At 41.8% G+C, this 20,222-nt stretch overlaps 1 protein-coding gene across 2 annotated transcripts in view; it reads left to right on the forward strand.

Moving 5' to 3' along the window:
* The window catches only part of CCSER1 (coiled-coil serine rich protein 1), a 1,167,669-nt gene that overhangs the window by 941,185 nt on the left and 206,262 nt on the right, over positions 1 to 20,222 (forward strand). For both annotated transcript variants that reach the window (XM_040418157.1, XM_040418158.1), the window contains exon 8: positions 3,324 to 3,407. In XM_040418157.1, the coding sequence (XP_040274091.1) occupies positions 3,324 to 3,407 (84 nt within the window). The remainder of the gene's footprint in view (positions 1 to 3,323; positions 3,408 to 20,222) is intronic.

Below are 20,222 nucleotides of genomic sequence, written 5' to 3' on the forward strand. Positions count from 1 at the left end.
GGTGTTCAAAGCCTTTAACAATTCTCTTCTAGCCAAAAAAAAGGCTGTCCTTTTGAATATGGCATGTCACGGTGCTATGGATGTTATAGGATGTATCTATGTACAGTATGAGACTCTGAAAGAAACCAAATAAAGTGATAACTAGCTTACAGGAAATCTCCCAGTAGTAATGACACAGCTATATTCATCTTATAAATACGGATTTACGTAACATGTGGGGACATGAAGAGTCACTCACTTTTTTTTTTTTACAATTTTTCTGAATAGAGTAGATTTGGATGTTATTCCATTTGTTTATGTAAGTCTAATGCAAATAACATTTTCTTGCTCCACATGCTGTTTTCTATCACAGTTCCAGGTAGGGGACCCAAGTAAAATGTAATAGAAAACATTAATTTGCCATGTTCATCTTTCACAGCCCAATGACAATTTAATCAGTATGAAGGAGTAAATCCTTTTGGCTTCAGCACCCAAATCATTACTGAAAGGAATGCACCCAATTTTTAGCTGTTCCCTTGGGAATTTCTTTGAATAATAGAGGAATAAAGGTTGTTTTGCATTTTTTGCTACAGAAAACGGTTTTCTATCAATGTAGCAGTATCAACCACTGCTTAGTTATTGTCATGAGATGCAAATTCACAATACCAAGTGGTCACAGCTGGATTGCACAAACATGTACATGTTTAAAATGGGTTATTAATGACATTACAATTTCTAATAAAGCTAGAGCCAGCTCTGTACCTCACAGGGATCCAATGCTCTACTATTCATTACTCCAATTCATTTGGTAGATTTATTTTAGGCTGGCAACTCAGGGGTGTGTCCTTTCTCAGGGGGACATGTCCTTTCTGCTGCAGCCATCTCTCTGTACCTGTCACAGTTTCTGGTCTTCTAGATAAGGATTACAAAAGGAATCTGGTCACTTGTCACTTGATACAAGACATATTAAATAAAGCTAGTTCTATTTTAGAGGTGTTTATTCTATCTCACCTGTCTAGAAATCAAGGGGAACATTTATTAAGACCAGCATTTTAGACGCCGGTCTTAATAAGTCCTATAGCTGTCGGTGGATCGTCAAAGTTATGTACAGGCACCAACCTCTACATAACTTTGCTTCTGAGCTGTCTTACATTTAGACCTTTTTCTATGCCTGAAACAGGCGTAGAAAATTGTAACCGAAACAAGCCTACTGGCCTGTCCTCTTCCCCGCCCACACCATACCACTTTTTTAGACCTGGCGTGAGTGGGAAAAGTCAAAGATTGCGGTACGAAGATGATAATAATGCAGGTTCGGCAATCCAAAGTTGCTGTAAAATTATTATTTTATTGTCACTCTGTGATGCGTTTCGGCACCCGTAATGCCTTTGTCAAACAGTGAAAAACCACCACAGCACAAAAACTTAAATACCCCACCAAAACCCTAAAGCCCTGACGTCACGTTGTCAGGGAAACCAAAAAATTTATGAACTCACAGCTGAGAGCGTGTATGAAAAGAAGATCAGGAGTCCACCATAGTAGCATGTTCCGGAAGAAAATGAATCATCACATTCAATTGCGCTGTAGAAATATTATATAATATAAAGGATACATCAGTAGAGACATAAATGTGATCTAGAGAATAAAGAAAATAAATACAAAGATTTCTGTAATTGTATTTATTTTCTTTATTCTCTAGATCCCACTTATGTCTCTACTGATGTATCCATTTTTTATATAATATTTCTACAGCGCAATTGAATGTGAGATGATTCATTTTCTTCCAGAACATTCTACTATGGTGGACTGCTGATCTTCATTCTTCATTCCACACACGCTCTCCGCTGTGATTTCATTATTTGTTTGGTTGCCCTGACAATGTGTCGTCAGGGCTTTAGGGTTTTGGTGGGGTATTAAAGTTTGTTTGCTATGGTGGTTTTTCACTAATTAACAAAGGCACTACGGGTGCCGAAAAGCATCACAGAGTGACAATAAAAGAATAATTATACAGCAACTTAGGAGCGCTGGACCTGCCTTATTATCATTACTGTTTGGTAAACCAACCCTAGGACCGTGCACCCACTCGCTACCACACAGGGGCCGACTGATTTACATGATAGAACATTTGCCATTGGAGGGAAGTTGAGAGGACCCCTATACTGTATATTAGATGGGGTACTGATCCCATCAAAATTTTAGCCCTGCGTATAGCTAGGGTAACAGCAGACTGATGCTGCAATGTTTTTTGAATATATTTTCAAATTCTTTGATTATGTTTCACGGTACATCATGATTGTGGGGAGATAAGCTACAGCATAATTTGAACCTCCTAGGCCCAAGTTCCGCAAACTAAAACAGAACTGCCCCTCCTATCATGCTCTATTTATAATTAGTGTCTTTTGCTGTCTTAGGCTCCATTCACACGTCCGCAAAATGTGTCCGCATCCTTTCCGCAATTTTGCGGAAAGGGTGCGGACCCATTCATTCTCTATGGGGACGGAATGTGCTGTCCGCATCCACATTTGCGGATCCGCACTTCCGCATCCGTGCTTCCGTTTCCGCAAAAAAATAGAACATGTCCTATTCTTGTCCGCAATTGCGGACAAGAACAGGCATATTCTATTATGTCGGCAATGAGCGGTCCGCAAAATGCGGAATGCACATTGCCGCCTTCCGTGTTTTGCGGATCCGTGTCTCCGTGTATCCGCAAAACACATTGCGAACGTGTGAATGGAGCCTAAGAGGGGCCTTTTGGCCCTCAGGCACCAGTTCTGTGTGTAAGTGCTACTTCTGCATCCTCCAAAGCTATGTCGCTAGAAGTGAGAGTAAAGGTCCTTTTACACGGGACAATTTACAAGCAGATTGTCAGAAAGGAAACAACAATATTGTTGTTTTTAGCCATTTGAATAAGGCAATATTTCATTTAATAATTTAATGATTGTTCTAAAAGAAATTGCAGCATTTGAGTTCACCTTCACCTGCTAACACGTAGGGAAAAAAATCAACAGCAAATGTACTTTTTGAATTACTTTTGCACCTTGAAGTTGAATGTCCATCTGTTCTGAAGATGAATTGCTGCAGGAGTTCTTGCCACAAAGCTAGTCAGAATCAAGCACTTGCAAGATCATTGTGTGAACTGATGGCTGTTTATATTTTTCATCATAGACACATTAACTTGTTTATACTGCACTTCAGAAGATGTTATCAAAAATATCACACATGAAAGAAGAAAATTGAAGTTTATTACTTGGATACAATTATACCCTACTGCGTGAAACAGCTTTCCTTGTTAAGAACAAAGAGAAAATGCTAGGCCCATTATAACATCTGATTTCATGTTGTCGTAGGATATAATGAAAGATGACTGCTCTATGCTGAAGCTGCAGCTTAAAGAACGAGATGAACTTATCCACCAACTGCAAGAAGAGCTGGTAAGTTGTACAATAAGAATCTCTGAAAAATAGTCATTGAAAAGTAATGTTATTTCATGCTTCTTATAAGCCATATGCTCACCATGTATCCTGTATTATATATTAATATGTGTTTTGTGTCAGACATTGCAAAAAAATTATGGTTACGACAGTGGGTGTGGAACCACTTTGTTAACCAACAGATTTGGCTTAGGGCTAATCCTAAGGGCATTATTCTGGCAATCGCGTGGTACTCGCCCTTTAACCCCTATACAGGGATTTGGACTTCGCTGCAGAGGAGCAATAAGGCCACTACCTCTTGCAACAGTCTCTGTGGACAGCTTACTCATGGTGTCAGAGATACCTGTGCAAAGCATAGGGGAATCAGGCAGAATCGTACCCAGGGACAGGACTAGGTGAGGGCTGGCAGAGTACATGGACTATGAGAATGAGTCCACGGTCAGTGCACGCATTATAGAAGCAATACGGGTAACAGGCACATGTCAGGACAGGCAGAGGAGAGTACATGGTAAATAGGCACTGTTTGATATGCAAGCAGACAGCAGATCAGCAGACCTTCTCAGGGAACTTAACATGCTAAATAACCTTATTGCTCGAAGGGAAAGTGCCTTAAGTATCCCAGAACTGTCGGCCATTAGATGGTGAAGATTAGGGCACGCATGCTGACACTTTAAGAGTTGGAGGGAGAGCACATGTGCCCTATGGGCAGGGGTGGAGAGCCTTTGCCAGCAAGAAGGCATCAGCCTGCATGGAACGACAGTGTGTAGAGGATGGTAGCGACAGAGGTGGTTCCGGCCTGACAGGTGAGTTTAACATAACAGCGGTGGATAACAGCTGCCACTGTAACAATGATCTAGAAACGGTAAAGTGCTGTGGAGATGCATTTATATGCTTTCTTTTAGTCTATGATTACATCATGTTTATATCATGGCACAAACAGCAAATTTTTCTATCGATCCCCATTTATCTGGTTTATTCCAAAAAGCTGACTTGTCCAGTAAGTACCATTCTTTATCGTATAGAGTAGTCAAGTGGCGTATGCTGTCCTATGCAGAGGAATCCAAAACAGAAGTATACCAAGCTGTAGGAGGCCTCTACAGTAACAATTGTAGCACCCTTCTCTAGGAAGTTGATGTTGGAAAATTAGCTAGAAAGTCTAACGTATCTGTCAAGCAGATTCTCGCACCCACTTTGATCCATGTCTTAACGTTAATCAAACTGAATGTGTCATCAGAAAATGACCTATTGTTTACATCAAGTTTTTTATGTTAAACTGATTTTTCAGGAATTTTTTGTGATGCTATTTTTAATTTTCCATGTCACTATCTAAATTTTAATAAAATTCTAAAATCATTTTCACACTAGCCACTAAACCTACTAATAGTCACCATTTCTCAGTCTGTAAAGATCACTTTTCTGCAGTCATCTTATTATCATCATATACAGGATTACTCTGACAGATATCACCTATATAGAGATTTCAATTTAATTGGTATTTTCTTGTACCCTGACCTTTGCACAGGTCACAGAGCATGCCTAGAAAACTCTCCCATAATCAAAAGTCAATGGAGCTCCTCCTGACGATTAGCACATGGTGGCTACTGTAAAGTATATCTCTAAATGAGGTTAACAAAAGCTCAGGCAAGATGGCAGCTCCCTAGTCAAAACTGAAAAAAAATATACAGTTAAAAAATAAGTATTACAAAAAGGAGATGTGTCACTATTTGGTCCTAACTGGCAGCAAAATTATAGGAGACACATTCCCTTTAAAAAAAAAAGTGCATGTACAGTACAGACCAAAAGTTTGGACACACCTTCTCATTCAAAGAGTTTTCTTTATTTTCATGACTATGAAGGCATCAAAACTATGAATTAACACATGTGGAATTATATACATAACAAACAAGTGTGAAACAACTGAAAATATGTCATATTCTAGGTTCTTCAAAGTAGCCACCTTTTGCTTTGATTACTGCTTTGCACACTCTTGGCATTCTCTTGATGAGCTTCAAGAGGTAGTCCCCTGAAATGGTCTTCCAGCAGTCTTGAAGGAGTTCCGAGAGATGCTTAGCACTTGTTGGCCCTTTTGCCTTCACTCTGCGGTCCAGCTCACCCCAAACCATCTCAATTGGGTTCAGGTCCGGTGACTGTGGAGGCCAGGTCATCTGGCGCAGCACCCCATCACTCTCCTTCATGGTCAAATAGCCCTTACTTTCAAAGTTTTCCCAATTTTTCGGCTGACTGACTGACCTTCATTTCTTAAAGTAATGATGGCCACTCGTTTTTCTTTACTTAGCTGCTTTTTTCTTGCCATAATACAAATTATAACAATCTATTCAGTAGGACTATCAGCTGTGTATCCACCTGACTTCTCCTCAACGCAACTGATGGTCCCAACCCCATTTATAAGGCAAGAAATCCCACTTATTAAACCTGACAGGGCACACCTGTGAAGTGAAAACCATTTCAGGGGACTACCTCTTGAAGCTCATCAAGAGAATGCCAAGAGTGTGAAAAGCAGTAATAAAAAGCAGGTTGGAGGAGTGTTTAAACTAGGGACTGGGGGGGAGGGTAATTACACTATAGAAGGGGAAGATAGTGCAGATAGAGACCGGGGGCAAGGTAGTGGGACTGGGGGAGAAATGGAAGGAGGGACAAGAACAGTTCAGAAGGAAAGGTGTAGGGTAAAAAATATACATAAACCTCTCATATGTATGTATACTAATGCCAGAAGTCTGACTAATAAAACTGGTGAACTGGAATTAGTGATGTGTGAGGAGGACTATGACATAGTGGGAATAACTGAGACATGGCTGGATGATAGCTATGACTGGGCAGTTAATGTACAAGGTTACAGTCTGTTCAGAAAGGATCGTCAAAACCGGAGAGGTGGAGGGGTCTGCCTTTATGTAAAATCTTGTCTAAAGCCCACACTCCGTGAAGATATAAGTGAGGGACATGAACATGTGGAGTCACTGTGGGTAGAGATACATGGAGCTAAAAACAACAATAAATTACTAATAGGAGTCTACTATAAACCACCTAATATACCAGAGTCCACAGAAAATCTACTACTAAACGAGATAGACAAGGCGGCAAATCATAATGAGGTGGTTATTATGGGGGACTTCAACTACCCAGATATAGACTGGGAAACTGAAACTTGTATATCTCATAAAGGAAACAGATTCTTGGCAATAACCAAAGACCATTATCTCTCCCAACTGGTTCAGGACCCGACTAGAGGGACGGCCATACTGGACTTAATATTAACCAATAGACCTGACAGAACAACAGACGTGCAGGTTGGGGGACACCTGGGAAATAGTGACCATAAAGTAATAACCTTCCAATTATCATTCAAAAGAGCGTTTCTACAGGGAGAAACAAAAATACCAAACTTCAAAAAAGCTAAATTTAGCCAACTAAGAGAGGCCATAGGCCTAACTAACTGGGACAAAGTCCTCAAAAATAAAAATACAGCCAAAAAATGGGATATCTTTAAAAACATCCTAAAATCTCATTGTGAGAGGTACATACCGTATGGGAATAAAAGGTTAAGGAACAAAAAGAAACCAATGTGGATAAACAGAACTGTAAAGAAAGCAATAAATGACAAAAAGAAAGCATATAAAACCCTAAAACAGGAGGGTAGCACGGAAGCACTGAAAAACTATAAGGAAAAAAACAGAACATGTAAAAAACAAATAAAAGCGGCCAAACTAGAGACCGAGAGATTAATTGCCAAACAGAGTAAAACTAACCCTAAAATGTTCTTCAATTATATAAATGTTAAAAAGTATAAATCTGAAGGTGTCGGCCCTTTAAAGAGTAATGAGGGGGGAGTCGCAGAGAGCGACGAGGAGAAAGCAAAGCTGTTAAATATTTTTTTCTCCAATGTATTCACTGAGGAAAATAAACTGTCAGATGAAATGCTGAATGCTGAAATAAATTCGCCATTAAAAGTGTCCTGTCTGACCCAGGAAGAAGTACAACAGCGACTTAAAAAGATCAAAATAGACAAATCGCCAGGACCGGATGGCATACACCCCCGTATCCTAAGGGAATTAAGTAATGTCATAGCCAGACCCTTATTTCTGATATTTGCGGACTCTGTACTGACAGGGAATGTCCCACAGGATTGGCGCATGGCAAATGTGGTGCCAATATTCAAAAAGGGTCCAAAAACAGAGCCTGGAAACTATAGGCCGGTAAGTTTAACATCTGTTGTGGGTAAACTGTTTGAAGGTTTTCTGAGAGATGCTATGTTAGAGCATCTTATGGGAAATAAGCAAATAACGCCATATCAGCATGGCTTCGTGAGGGATCGGTCATGTCAAACTAATTTAATCAGTTTCTATGAGGAGGTAAGTACTAGACTTGACAGCGGCGAATCAATGGATGTCGTGTATCTGGACTTCTCCAAAGCATTTGACACTGTACCTCATAAAAGGTTAGTATATAAAATGAGAATGCTCGGACTCGGAGAAAACGTCTGTAAGTGGGTAAGTAACTGGCTCAATGATAGAAAACAGAGGGTGGTTATTAACGGTACATACTCAGATTGGGTCACTGTCACTAGTGGAGTACCTCAGGGGTCAGTATTGGGCCCTATTCTCTTCAATATATTTATTAATGATCTTGTAGAAGGCTTGCATAGTAAAATATCAATTTTCGCAGATGACACTAAACTGTGTAAAGTAATTAACACTGAAGAGGACAGTATACTACTACAGAGGGATCTGGATAGATTGGAGGCTTGGGCAGATAAGTGGCAGATGAGGTTTAACACTGAGAAATGTAAAGTTATGCACATGGGAAGGAATAATGCAAGTCACCCGTACATACTAAATGGTAAAACACTCGGTAACACTGACATGGAAAAGGATCTAGGAATTTTAATAAACAGCAAACTAAGCTGCAAAAAACAGTGTCAGGCAGCGGCTGCCAAGGCCAATAAGATAATGGGTTGCATCAAAAGGGGCATAGATGCCCGTGATGAGAACATATTCCTACTACTTTACAAATCACTGGTCAGACCACACATGGAGTACTGTGTACAGTTCTGGGCTCCTGTAAACAAGGCAGACATAGCAGAGCTGGAGAGGGTCCAGAGGAGGGCAACTAAAGTAATAACTGGAATGGGGCAACTACAGTACCCTGAAAGATTATCAAAATTAGGGTTATTCACGTTAGAAAAAAGACGACTGAGGGGAGATCTAATTACTATGTATAAATATATCAGGGGGCAGTACAGAGATCTATCCCATCATCTATTTATCCCCAGGACTGTGACTGTGACGAGGGGACATCCTCTGCGTTTGGAGGAAAGAAGGTTTGTACACAAACATAGAAAAGGGTTCTTTACGGTAAGAGCAGTGAGACTATGGAACTCTCTGCCTGAGGAGGTGGTGATGGTGAGTACAATAAAGGAATTCAAGAGGGGCCTGGATGTATTTCTGGAGTGTAATAATATTACAGGCTATAGCTACTAGAGAGGGGTCGTTGATCCAGGGAGTTATTCTGATTGCCTGATTGGAGTCGGGAAGGAATTTTTTATTCCCCTAAAGTGAGGAAAATTGGCTTCTACCTCACAGGGTTTTTTTTTTTTGCCTTCCTCTGGATCAACTTGTAGGATGACAGGCCGAACTGGATGGACAAATGTCTTTTTTCGGCCTTATGTACTATGTTACTATGTTTAAAAGCAAAAGGTGGCTACTTTGAAGAACATAGAATATGACATATTTTCAGTTGTTTCACACTTGTTTGTTATGTATATAATTCCACCTGTGTTAATTCATAGTTTTGATGTCTTCAGTGTGAATCTACAATTTTCATAGTCATGAAAATAAAGAAAACTCTTTGAATGAGGTGTGTCCAAACTTTTGGTCTGTACTGTATATATGCAAAACGTATAGGTGACACATTTCCTTTAAGTAAGGCTTTCATTTACTTAGATTCTTTAGAAGTCATTGTCAACCTTACAGGAAGGGATAATGTTTTGTGTTAATATTGTTTCAAATTGATAACTAGGAGAACTATAAAACTAAAGTTTGCCCATATATATTGTGGGGATTCGCTCTGGTAGGCAGGTTAGCGGATGCAGTATGGAGACAACCACAAAGTCTTTAACTAAAACAGTTCAGTATTTATTCACACAGAAGGCAAAACAAAATGACAGTAAGCAGTCTTGGTGCTCGTTCACACCATGGAAATTCCACAGAACAAAATATTCACCTTGTTAGCAGTTTTTCATCAGCGGTCCCCAGCAGGCTTTGGGGGCCTGTTTTCCCAACATGCGGTTCTCAGCCCTTTTAGCACAGCACACATCTTCAGATCCCAAAACACAGAGACTCCACAGCTTCACTGTGAGATGGAGGATAATCCACCACACCTGACTGCTTTTATAAGCCTCCCAAGACCCGGCCTGGAACGTGGGGAGTAGCCACCCACCCAGCACTTTGGCTACTCCCAGTAAGAGCCATCCCGGATCAGCTTTACAGCCATACTAAACAGCTGAAGTGTCAGATTGCAATAATTACATTTTAGGGGATAACTGTCTCTTACCTCACCGAGGCCAGGAACCTCGGTGACACATACCGCCCCTTGTTCCTTCCTACAATATATATATATATATATATATACACATGATATATTTTATAGATTTAGCATATGCATCTCTTCCTAACTATAGATGTTTGCAGCTAAGGCTGTCTTCATATCATGTTTTTGTCCCATGATTAACCTATACACATGAGGTATACGTTACGTGGATGCCTCAGACAGATGTCATCCAGTTGCATCCAGACCATCACTATAACATTCCATTAAAAAAAAGCATCCATTAACGTATATGTTTTTTTGCTGGATTCTGCAGGATGGAAAAGCATAGTGTACTACACTTTTGCATCCCTTCTTCCAAATGTAGTTAAATGTGGTCAAAAATGTGATGTGAATAGCCCCTTCTTTGTTTTCAATGTATATATGTCATATAATAGTCACTGAGTCCGTTTTTTACTTCCCACGGATGACTGCAATTTTATTTTCAGTACTTTGTTGGTACAATTATGCTCAAACTAAAACACCCTGGGGAAATTTATCAAACCTTGTGCAAATGAAAAATAAAATACTTGCCCATGGCAATCAGATTCCAGTTCTCATTCCTTTGCATCCGTTTTGATAAACCTTGTTGTTTTCCTATTAGTTTATTTTTATTTTTTTACATGGGTATTCTGGTTATATTAAGTTATCCCCTACCACAGGATAGGGGATAATTACCAGATTGGTGGGGGTCCTACTGCTGGGGTCCCGACCACTTATGAGAACAGGGGCCTTGTATGCCACAGAGCCCCCCAAAATGAACAGAGTGGCTGGTTAGTTAATTTCAGATGGCTCCACAGGGTATGGGGCCCTTGTTCTCATGATCAGTGTTGATTGTAGTGGCAGGACCTCTATAGTCTAATAGTTTTCTCCTGTCCTTTGGATAAGGGATCATTTTTATAACCAGAATACCCCTTTAAATGAAAACAAATATAAGCTCATCACAATCCAGCTCCAGAAACACAGAATAGTATTCTAATGGACGTTTTAAGGTCCTAGCTTGTGACAGAAGATTTATGATCATGTCTTTTTAAACACTTCATTTGCCTGATGTTTGATATACAGGATTCCTTTCTTGAGGGTGTACAATAATTACAATATACAGGTTTAAATGAGTTTTCCAGGAGTTCAATATTGATGGTCTATCCTCAGGATAGGTCATCAGTATTTTATCAGTGGGGGTCAAATTGCCAGAATTGAAAATCTGCTTTTTGAAGGGGACATGAGTGCCAAAGTCTCTTCCTCAGCCCATTATATTAAGTTCATTGGTCACATGGCCTATTTGCAGCTCACATGAATGGCCTTGGACTGCAATACCAAGCGCAGCCACTATAAAATGTATGGTGCTGTGCCTGGTGTGCTGGGAGGAGGCTGCTCTGCTCATCTGAGGTCTGCAGCCTCTTCAAATATTGATGCCTTATCCTGAGGACAGGCCATAATTATTTAACTCCTAGAAAAACCTCTAATTTCATCTCAATATATTTTTAGTGTTTTGCAAAACATGTAATATTATAGTTATATAGTGTATATAAGGTAATCACATATACCATAGTTTGCAGGACCAGCATCAAAAGTGCTTACATTTCTGGGGCTAAAACATTGCTGGCCTCTTCCTAAGTCATCAGTTTTTGATAAGTGAGGGTTTCATCATTGGAACAATCATTGGGCCATCAATGTTTGATTAGTAGCACCTCTGCGAATCAGCATGATGAAGGATCTATGGTACAAAAACCCCATTATTGCTAGTCCAGGCACAGTAGCTCATTTCTACACGTAGCTCAAGCCCATTCATCATGGGTCAGGCCCCCACTGATCAAACATTGATGGCTTGATAGACTTTTAATGTATACTGCTGGAAATGTGCTTATTTTTTTTTTTATGCAAATAAATGCAATCATTTATATGTGATAGGTTATAGGCAGATATACAAAGAATTAAATAGGCAAGTCATAAAGTTTGAGCAAAATGCACCAAATTTATTAGAAGATATAGACCCCTTAATAAATTCTGCATATCCTCCAGGCAATTGTCACCTAAATAGCTTAACCGGGGTACACAGCAACCCAGCACTGTGACGGTATACCCACTAAACTAAACCACCCATAATAGAAAAATACCTCTACACAACTTATTATCAAACAAACTGTATTCAATAAATTAATAAAAGCATGCATAATACATAGACATCAATTGGCGACAATCAGAGATCCAAGAGAGGACATGGAGGGCGAGAAGCAATGAGCGCTTCCATCAATACAGATGCAAGTGCATATTGCTGAAGCGCTGGGAGCTCGGTCCTGTCACTCACCGCTCAGCTCCCCGCACTCTTCCTCTCCCTCAAGCCGGCGGTGCTCTGAATGGAGAAGTAATACTTCTCCCCACTCCACCATTCAGCCTGCAGACATGGATCGTGCTGCCGACTTGTGTGGGCGGAGCCTGGAGTCCGAGAATCTGCATAAGTTCCACCCACACCGTGCTGCAGAGCAATCTGTGCCTGAAGGGAAAAGAGGACTGTAAGCTTCAGGAATGGGACAAGGTGAGTATTTACTGTGTTTTATTTTTTGTTCTTTTTTTCTTACTAGAGAGGAGGTAAAGAGGGCTTTATTACTATGGAGGGGGCACAGAGGACTTTATTACTATGGAGGGGGCACAGAGGATTGTATTACTATGGAGGGGGCACAGAGGGCAACATTACTATGGAGAGGGCGCAGAGGGCTTTATTACTATGGAGGGGGCACAGAGGGCATTACTACTATGGAGGGGGCACAGAAGGCATCACTAATGTCAAGGGGGCACAATGGGCATTTCTACTATGGAGGGGAACAGAGCCAGAAGGCATTACTACAATGAAGGGGGCACAGAGGGCAATATTACTGTGAACGGGGCACAGTGCGCATTATTTCTGTGAAGGGGGCACAATGGGGATTTTTACTATGGAGGGCGCACAGAGGGCATTACTAGCGCAGTGAGAATTACTACTATAAAGGGGAACAATGGGCATTATTACTGTGAAGGGGGCACAGTGGGCATTATTACTATAAAGGGGGCACAGTGGGCATTATTACTATAATGGGGCACAATGGGGATTATTACTATGATAGGGACATAATGTGGATTATTACTATGAAGGGAGCACAATGGGGATTATTACTGTGAAGGGGGCACAAAGAGGGCATTATAACTGTGAAAAGGGCACAGAGAGGGCATAACTACTGTGAGGGGGCACCTATGGGCATAACTACTGATAGAGAGCACAATGTGGGCATAACTACTGTGAGGGGGCGTTGTTTCGACCTGCTAGGTCTTTATCAAGCTCAGGAGCTTTATCAAGCTCAGGAGCTTGATAAAGACCTAACAGGTCGAAACGTCGCTGTCTCAGTGAAATAAAGGAGAAAATTTCTAAGATATCGGAGTGCCGTAGATTTCCATTATATTGCAAGTTATTAAAGAGTTCGGGAGGCCAGAATTCAACGCTGCGGGCACCGCCACTAAATGGAAGAACTGGAATAATACAGTGAGTAGTGTTGTCTTATCTACAATTGATGAAGCATACTGTGAGGGGGCACACATCTGTACAAAACTACTGTGAAGGTTGTACAATGGGGGCAATACTACTGTGAGGGGGTACAATTTATTTTAAAGTATTGGGGGTGGGGGGGAATGCCAGAGAAAGTAACCCGCCCCGGGTGCCAAACACCCTAGGCACACCACTGTCCATATGTCATAATTTAATCGAATGAGAACTAAGCCCAACACAAGCATTACTCATGTACAGGACTCCGAAGAGAATCCAATTTGATAGCTTAAGATCATGTTGAAGGCAAAAACATAATTTAAAAAAAGGAGCGAGCATCTTCCCAATATGGCCGCGCGCTCTTCCCAATGCAGTTTCGCCTTAAGACTTCTTCCGGGTATAGAGACAGACAATCTAACCCTACTCTTTTTTTATTTATTAATTCTTTATTTTCAAAATGTTCAATCTTGAGACAGACCAACAAAAGCCTGATGGCCATAGTCTGATAATATATGAAGGTAATGTTACAAATAATCAGGCAGAACATATAATAACATCAATATATAGTAGCCATAGTTGTTACAAATTTCACAGTCTCCTGTACCACTCCTAGAGATTCTATTGTTCACCAAAGGTGTAATAAATTGGAGTGTTCAAGGTGACGTTGGCTGCCCAAACATAGGACATAATATACATTTCAGAGAGAAAGATGATGAGAGAAGAGAGAAGAAAGGGAGGCAAGAAATTGAGGGGGGAAAAAAAGGGGGAGGGGAGGAAAAGGAAAGAGAAATGAGAGGGGGGGAGGTGGGGGGGTCGAGCTTCAGTACCTAAGAAGCTGGTCAATGCTTAAAAGGCTGGTCATGTGCTTACAAAGCTGGTCAGATGATGCTAAGCCAATCAAGTTAAGCCTTCTAACTGTCATCATAGCGTTTACTAACACCCACTGTCATCCAATGACCTCCAAGGTTGCCACGTTTTCAGGAATTTCTCGTGACTTCTATTGATCAAACTCGTAATTTCTTCAAATTGGCAAATCTGATTGACTTTAGCCTTCCATTCTTGTATTGAGGGAGTACTAGTATTCTTCCAATGGAGAGGTATAATGGCTTTAGCAGCCGATATGAGATGGGTTACTAAGTTGTGCTTAGATGGCCGATAAAGATCAGTTGGTAGTGAAAAGAACACTATTTCTAAAGTGATCTTAAGTTCAGGAGTTGAGACTTTATTTATTACTTTGATAACACCCTCCCAATATGGAATAATTAGTGGGCATGTCCACCAGATGTGAGATAATGAGTCTACTCCTTTGCCACATCTCTAGCACAGCCGATCAGGGAAAAGACCCCTCCTGTGTAGGAACTCCAGGGTTCTGTACCATCTGGAGAGGAGCTTGAAATGATTTTCTTGTGGACGTATACATTGTGACGATCCATGTGAGAAAGCTAGAAGTTTTTTAAGTTCCTGATCTGAGAAAACTGTGTCAAGCTCTCTCTCCCATTCTCTAATGTACAGAGGCTTTTTCACCTCACCCTCGGCTCCCACCAGAACATAAATTGCTGCAATTTTCCTCTGTTTGGGAAGTGGAGATAATAATATCTTTTTGAAATCTGTCAATGGTCTCCCTGAGCTGCACTTCTTTCTCAACCCACCACACACAGCACTTATATATGACTTTGTGAGGAAAAAGCTTGGGGAGTTTTTTATTCGCTCTGGTAGCCTGCTCAATATAGATGCTTCTGTGTCAGGGATCAACTTCCCCAGTCTAACCTGCGCTATTGAAGACCAGATCTCCGGGAGGATATCCCTGTTGTTTCCTAATAAGTCGGGGATAAGGCTTGCTGGCAATAGAGAAGACGGGTTGGGGGCTAAGTCTTTACCGAGTTCTTTCCATGTCTCTCTAATCCCTTTTAATAAGGGATCAAGGTCTTTGTTCTTGTTTGGGCTTATTTCGGGTAGCCAAAGGAGACTTTGGAGTGAAGGGCCTACACAATAATGAAGTAACTCTTGTACATCTGGTTGTCTCTTGGGGTCTACGGACTCTAACCACCTATTCAGTTGTATAGCTTGGTAGTATTTTGAAACATCTGGGACTCCCAAACCTCCTTTGTCCCTATGTCTAACTAGAATGGTATGTGAAATTTGAGGTCTCCTCCCATTCCACAGGTATTTAGAAAAGATTCGCCTGACCTCTAGGAGAAATGTTTTTGGTAGGTGTATCGGTACCATTTGCATTACGTATAGGATCTTGGGAAAGACATAGGCTTTGAGCACATTTTTCCTGCCCATCCAGGATAGGTAGGGCAAGCTATATTTCTGTAAGGTTTGTGTAATGTCTCTTTTAAGGGGTATATAATTGCATTTAAATAGATCATCTAGGTCCCTTGGTATCAGTATCCCTAGGTACTTTATTGGTCCCTTAGTCCAGTGGAAGGGAAGGTGGGTCTGTAAAGAGGCTGCTCTTGAATCTGGTAATGAAATGTTTAGTATTTCAGAATTGGAGTGGTTAACTTTAAAGTCTGAAATCTGGCTAAATATTTCAATCTTTTTAACTAAGTGATCCAGACCTTTATCGGGGTTAGTCACCAAGAACAGAAGGTCATCTGCGAAAGCAGTACATTTTAGGTCTTTCTGACCATAATTAACACCCTTGATTTCAGTGGTTTGTCTGACTAGCTGAATGAGGGTCTCTACTACCAGTAAGAATAGGGATGGGGATAATGGGCACCCTTGTCTTGTCCCATTTGTTATTTCAAAGATTGGGGAGATTATGCCATTGACTTTCAATCTGGCATGTGGTTGCTGGTATAGAGTAAATATCGAGTGTATGAATGGATCAGGAATGGCAAATTTTTCCAGGGTCAATTTCATGAAGTTCCAGTTGACCCTGTCGAACCCCCTTTCGGTGTCTATGCTCAGCAGGACCAACGGGAACCTCTTTGTTTTAGCATCGTGGATTGTGTGACAGATCCGGTGTGAGATGTCTTTCCCTTCTCTGCCTTGGACAAATCCTGACTGTTCTGGACCTAATAAGGCGGGTAGTATTTTTCTTAGTCTAGTTGCTAGAATTTTAGCCCAAATCTTTAGGTCCAGATTCAAGAGGGAGATTGGCCTATAACTTCCACAGTTCTGAGCATCCTTGCCTTCTTTGTGGATAAGTGTGACATACGATTCTTGTGTCTGTCTAGGAAGGTGACCTCCCTGCAATAACGCATTACAGACGTCGGTAAATCGGGGTATAAGGATGTCCTGAAATCTCCTATAATACAGAAGAGGCAAACCATCCGGTCCCGGACTTTTACCTGGGGGGAAGCTCCGTATAATAGAACTCAATTCCTCCGATGTGACTGGGTTAGTTAGTGAGTCTGAGTCTGACGGTAACTTAAGGGAGTGTAGGAGTTCTTTGATGTGTGTCTATCTAATATTTTCTTGGTCTGGGGGTTTTGATTGGTTAAGGTTGTATAGCCCCTCATAGAATTTTTGGAAGGCTTTTGCTATCTCAGGCGTTTCTTGGGTATCGTTGCCATCTGTCCTTTTTATTTTAGGAATGTATGCTACGTTTTTCGTCTTTTTCAGTAATGAGGACATCAGTTTACCCCCTTTGTTCCCATGGGCGTACACTTTATGTTGGAAATTTAACATCTGTTTCCTTACTTTCTGGGCTAAAAGTTTGTTAAGTTGCAATCTAAGCTCCGCGAGTTCCCTTTGTTTCTCTCTACTTGCAGATAATTTTTTTAGCTTTTCCACCCTCATTATTTGGTGTTCCTTTTTAACCCTGGTACCCAGAGAAATAAAACACCCCCTAACGTAAGCCTTGTGAGCTTCCCATACAATAGGGGAAGTGCTGTGTGTGGTGGAGTTGATCCCAAAATACATCTCTAATTGAGACCTAACCTGTTCGGATTGTAGCCTGTTGCTCAACAGGGAATCGTTGAGTCTCCAGTTCCATTCTCTTCTTGGTAAAGAAGCCAGGGTGAGGGTCACGTGGCATGGTGCGTGGTCAGAGATGGTGATGCTCCCGATCTCGGCAACGTTAGAGACAGGCAAAAGAGAGGTAGATGTTAAAATATGATCTAATCTCTGGTATGAGCCATGTGGGTTGGAAAAGAAGGAGTAGTCCTTAACTGTAGGGTTGCGACTTCTCCATACGTCTATCAGTTGTAGATCATACAGCTTTCTGTGAAGCCTACTGATATGTTTCTGTGCAATATGTGACTTGGATGTGGAATAATCAAGTTCTGGGTTCAATACCAGGTTGAGATCCGCCCCCAAGATCACTGGACCTTCTGCAAAAAGTTTAACAGTGTCTAAGGCTTTAAGAATCCATTGTACAGTAGCTGTATTCCGGGCGTACAAGTTGGCTAAAGTGTATTTTCGTGACGCTATTTGCCCTTTCAAAATCAAGAGTCTACCTTCAGCATCTGTAAGCTGCTGGTTTATTATAATTGGTATGGAGTGGTGTATGGCAATAGAAACTCCCTTGGAGGCTGAGGTGGGGTGGGTGCTATGAAACCATTGGCTGAATGGGTGAGATGGCAATTTTGGCATTTTCTTCTGACGTAAATGGGTTTCCTGTAGAAAGGCTATGTGGGAGCCCAGTTTCCATAGCGCTAGCATCACCTGACCTCGCTTTTGAGGCGAGTTAAGGCCCTTGATGTTGAAAGTGGTTATTTTGACCTCTGTCATCTTTTCCTGAGGATATGAAGAGTCTCAGGACTCCGTTACAAATGTGAGAGGTTTGTGAACCTTTCAGGAAGGAGGAGGGAAGGAGGGGGAAAAAAAAGGGGGAATAATAAAAAAAAAAGAGCTGGGGCTGAAGAGGGAGGGGAGAGAAGAGAGATAGAAGAGAATATAAGAATGCAAGTACTGAGCAATACAGCAGTAAACTTATTCAACAGAAATTTTTAACTGGATTCTGCTAAATCAAGAGGGGAGGGGGGTGGAAACATGGGATGAAGTCGGGGTGGAGGTAAGAGACTTAGCTTGGCCTTTGTACCCCAAGCATGTAAACCAAGCTATATTTTAAAATCTGGTTAGTGACCCTGTTAATTATACTGATCTTGTCGCCTTCCCTTTTTTTTCTTTTTTTTATTTAAGTGCTGGGGGGGAGGGGGGGATGGGGGGGATGGGGGGTGGAGAGGCAGTGATATTCCTAAATCTGGGGTTAGGGGTAACAAAGAGGGAGGAGAGGGTAGTATCTATCTAGACGTATACTTAGGAAGGATAGCTGAGAGCATATACCGAAGGTATACGCGGCATTTTAGTAGTAAACCGGAACCATAGTAACTTTTCAAAACTATTGATAAGAACTGGCAAGTTGAAAAATATAGGCCCAAAGTTCAGAGCCCAGACCCTGAATGTGGGAAAACTACCCACGGGTTAATGAACAACCGTGACAATTATGGCTATCCTTTTAAGCTGAGGCCTTCAATCCCTGGATCCGTCTTCAGGGTGGAGGGGAATGCGCTCTGGACACTGCCTTGTTTATCTTGGTCTTTGCCTTCAGCACCTTCTTCCAGGGCTCTACTTGTGTGAGTCGATGTAGGTCTGCGGGCTGAGCTATCGGCATCCACGAAGGAATTTCTACCGGGTGCACTCCTATAGCCTCCCAGGCTTTCTCTAGGTCATCTGGGGTGTGGATCGCTATGCGTCTCCCGTTTTTCAGGATCGAGATGCCAAAGGGGTATAGCCACACGTATGGTATTTTTTTCACTCTCAGTGCATCAAGTAGTGGCTTCATGATGCGCCTTTTTGCAAGCGTGGAAGGCGCAATGTCCTGATAAAGTGCAATGTCCGCTCCGTCGTATGTGATCTGTCTTCTGTCTCTAGCTGAGGCCATTATGCGGGCAGTGTCCACAAAAGAAAGCAAGCCACAGACCACATCCCTGGGTCTTTCGTTCGGCTTCGGCATGGGTCTTAAGGCCCTGTGGATTCGCTCGATTATGATCGAGGCAGCTGGTTCCTGACCTAAAAGATCGGCGAATATTTCCATAGCTACTTTGCGCAGTGATTCAGATGCCCAGGACTCTGGTAGTCCTTTGATGCGAATGTTTCGCCTTCTGCTGCGATTTTCCTGATCCTCTAGCATAAACATCGCTCTGTTGAGCTCTGCAGTGTGCATGTCGAGGTAGTCTGCCATTCCTGTGGAGTGTGTTACAAGCTCCTGCGTCGCAGTTTCGAGCGTCTCCACTCTTTGCCCCATTTGTGCAATCTCCGATTTTATATCGGACAGTTCGGCTAGTACTGGCTTTATGGCTTTTTCAATTGCCTGCCCCAGTACCTTCGTGAGGAAGGACTTCGAAACCGGTGAGGGGTCCCGAGATTCCACTGCATCCCCCTGCGAGCTGTCCACATCGAAATCCTCTCCTTCTTTAGCGCATGCTGCTGCCGCCACCATCTTAGGGCCCGCGCCTGGTGAGAGAAGAGTTTTCTTCTTGAGGAAACGCTGCATAGCTTGTTGGCTCTTTTGGGTTCTCGGTGTATCAGGGGGGTCAGGACCCCTGTCTCTCCCGTACTTGACCATTTTGGAGTGGGTCACCCCTGTAAAAAGTTTCACACAGCCATCTGCAACCACGGCCAGGCTCCGCCCCCTAACCCTACTCTTTTTATACCAGACTTAATTAATTGTAATTGACCAGCTATTATCTATTAAAATTCCATTTAGGCTCATATAAATTCAACATGAATCACAAGTGCCCCTTTGG

The sequence above is a fragment of the Bufo bufo genome, chromosome 2 (assembly GCF_905171765.1).
Source record: "Bufo bufo chromosome 2, aBufBuf1.1, whole genome shotgun sequence".
NCBI classification, from domain to species: domain Eukaryota; kingdom Metazoa; phylum Chordata; class Amphibia; order Anura; family Bufonidae; genus Bufo; species Bufo bufo.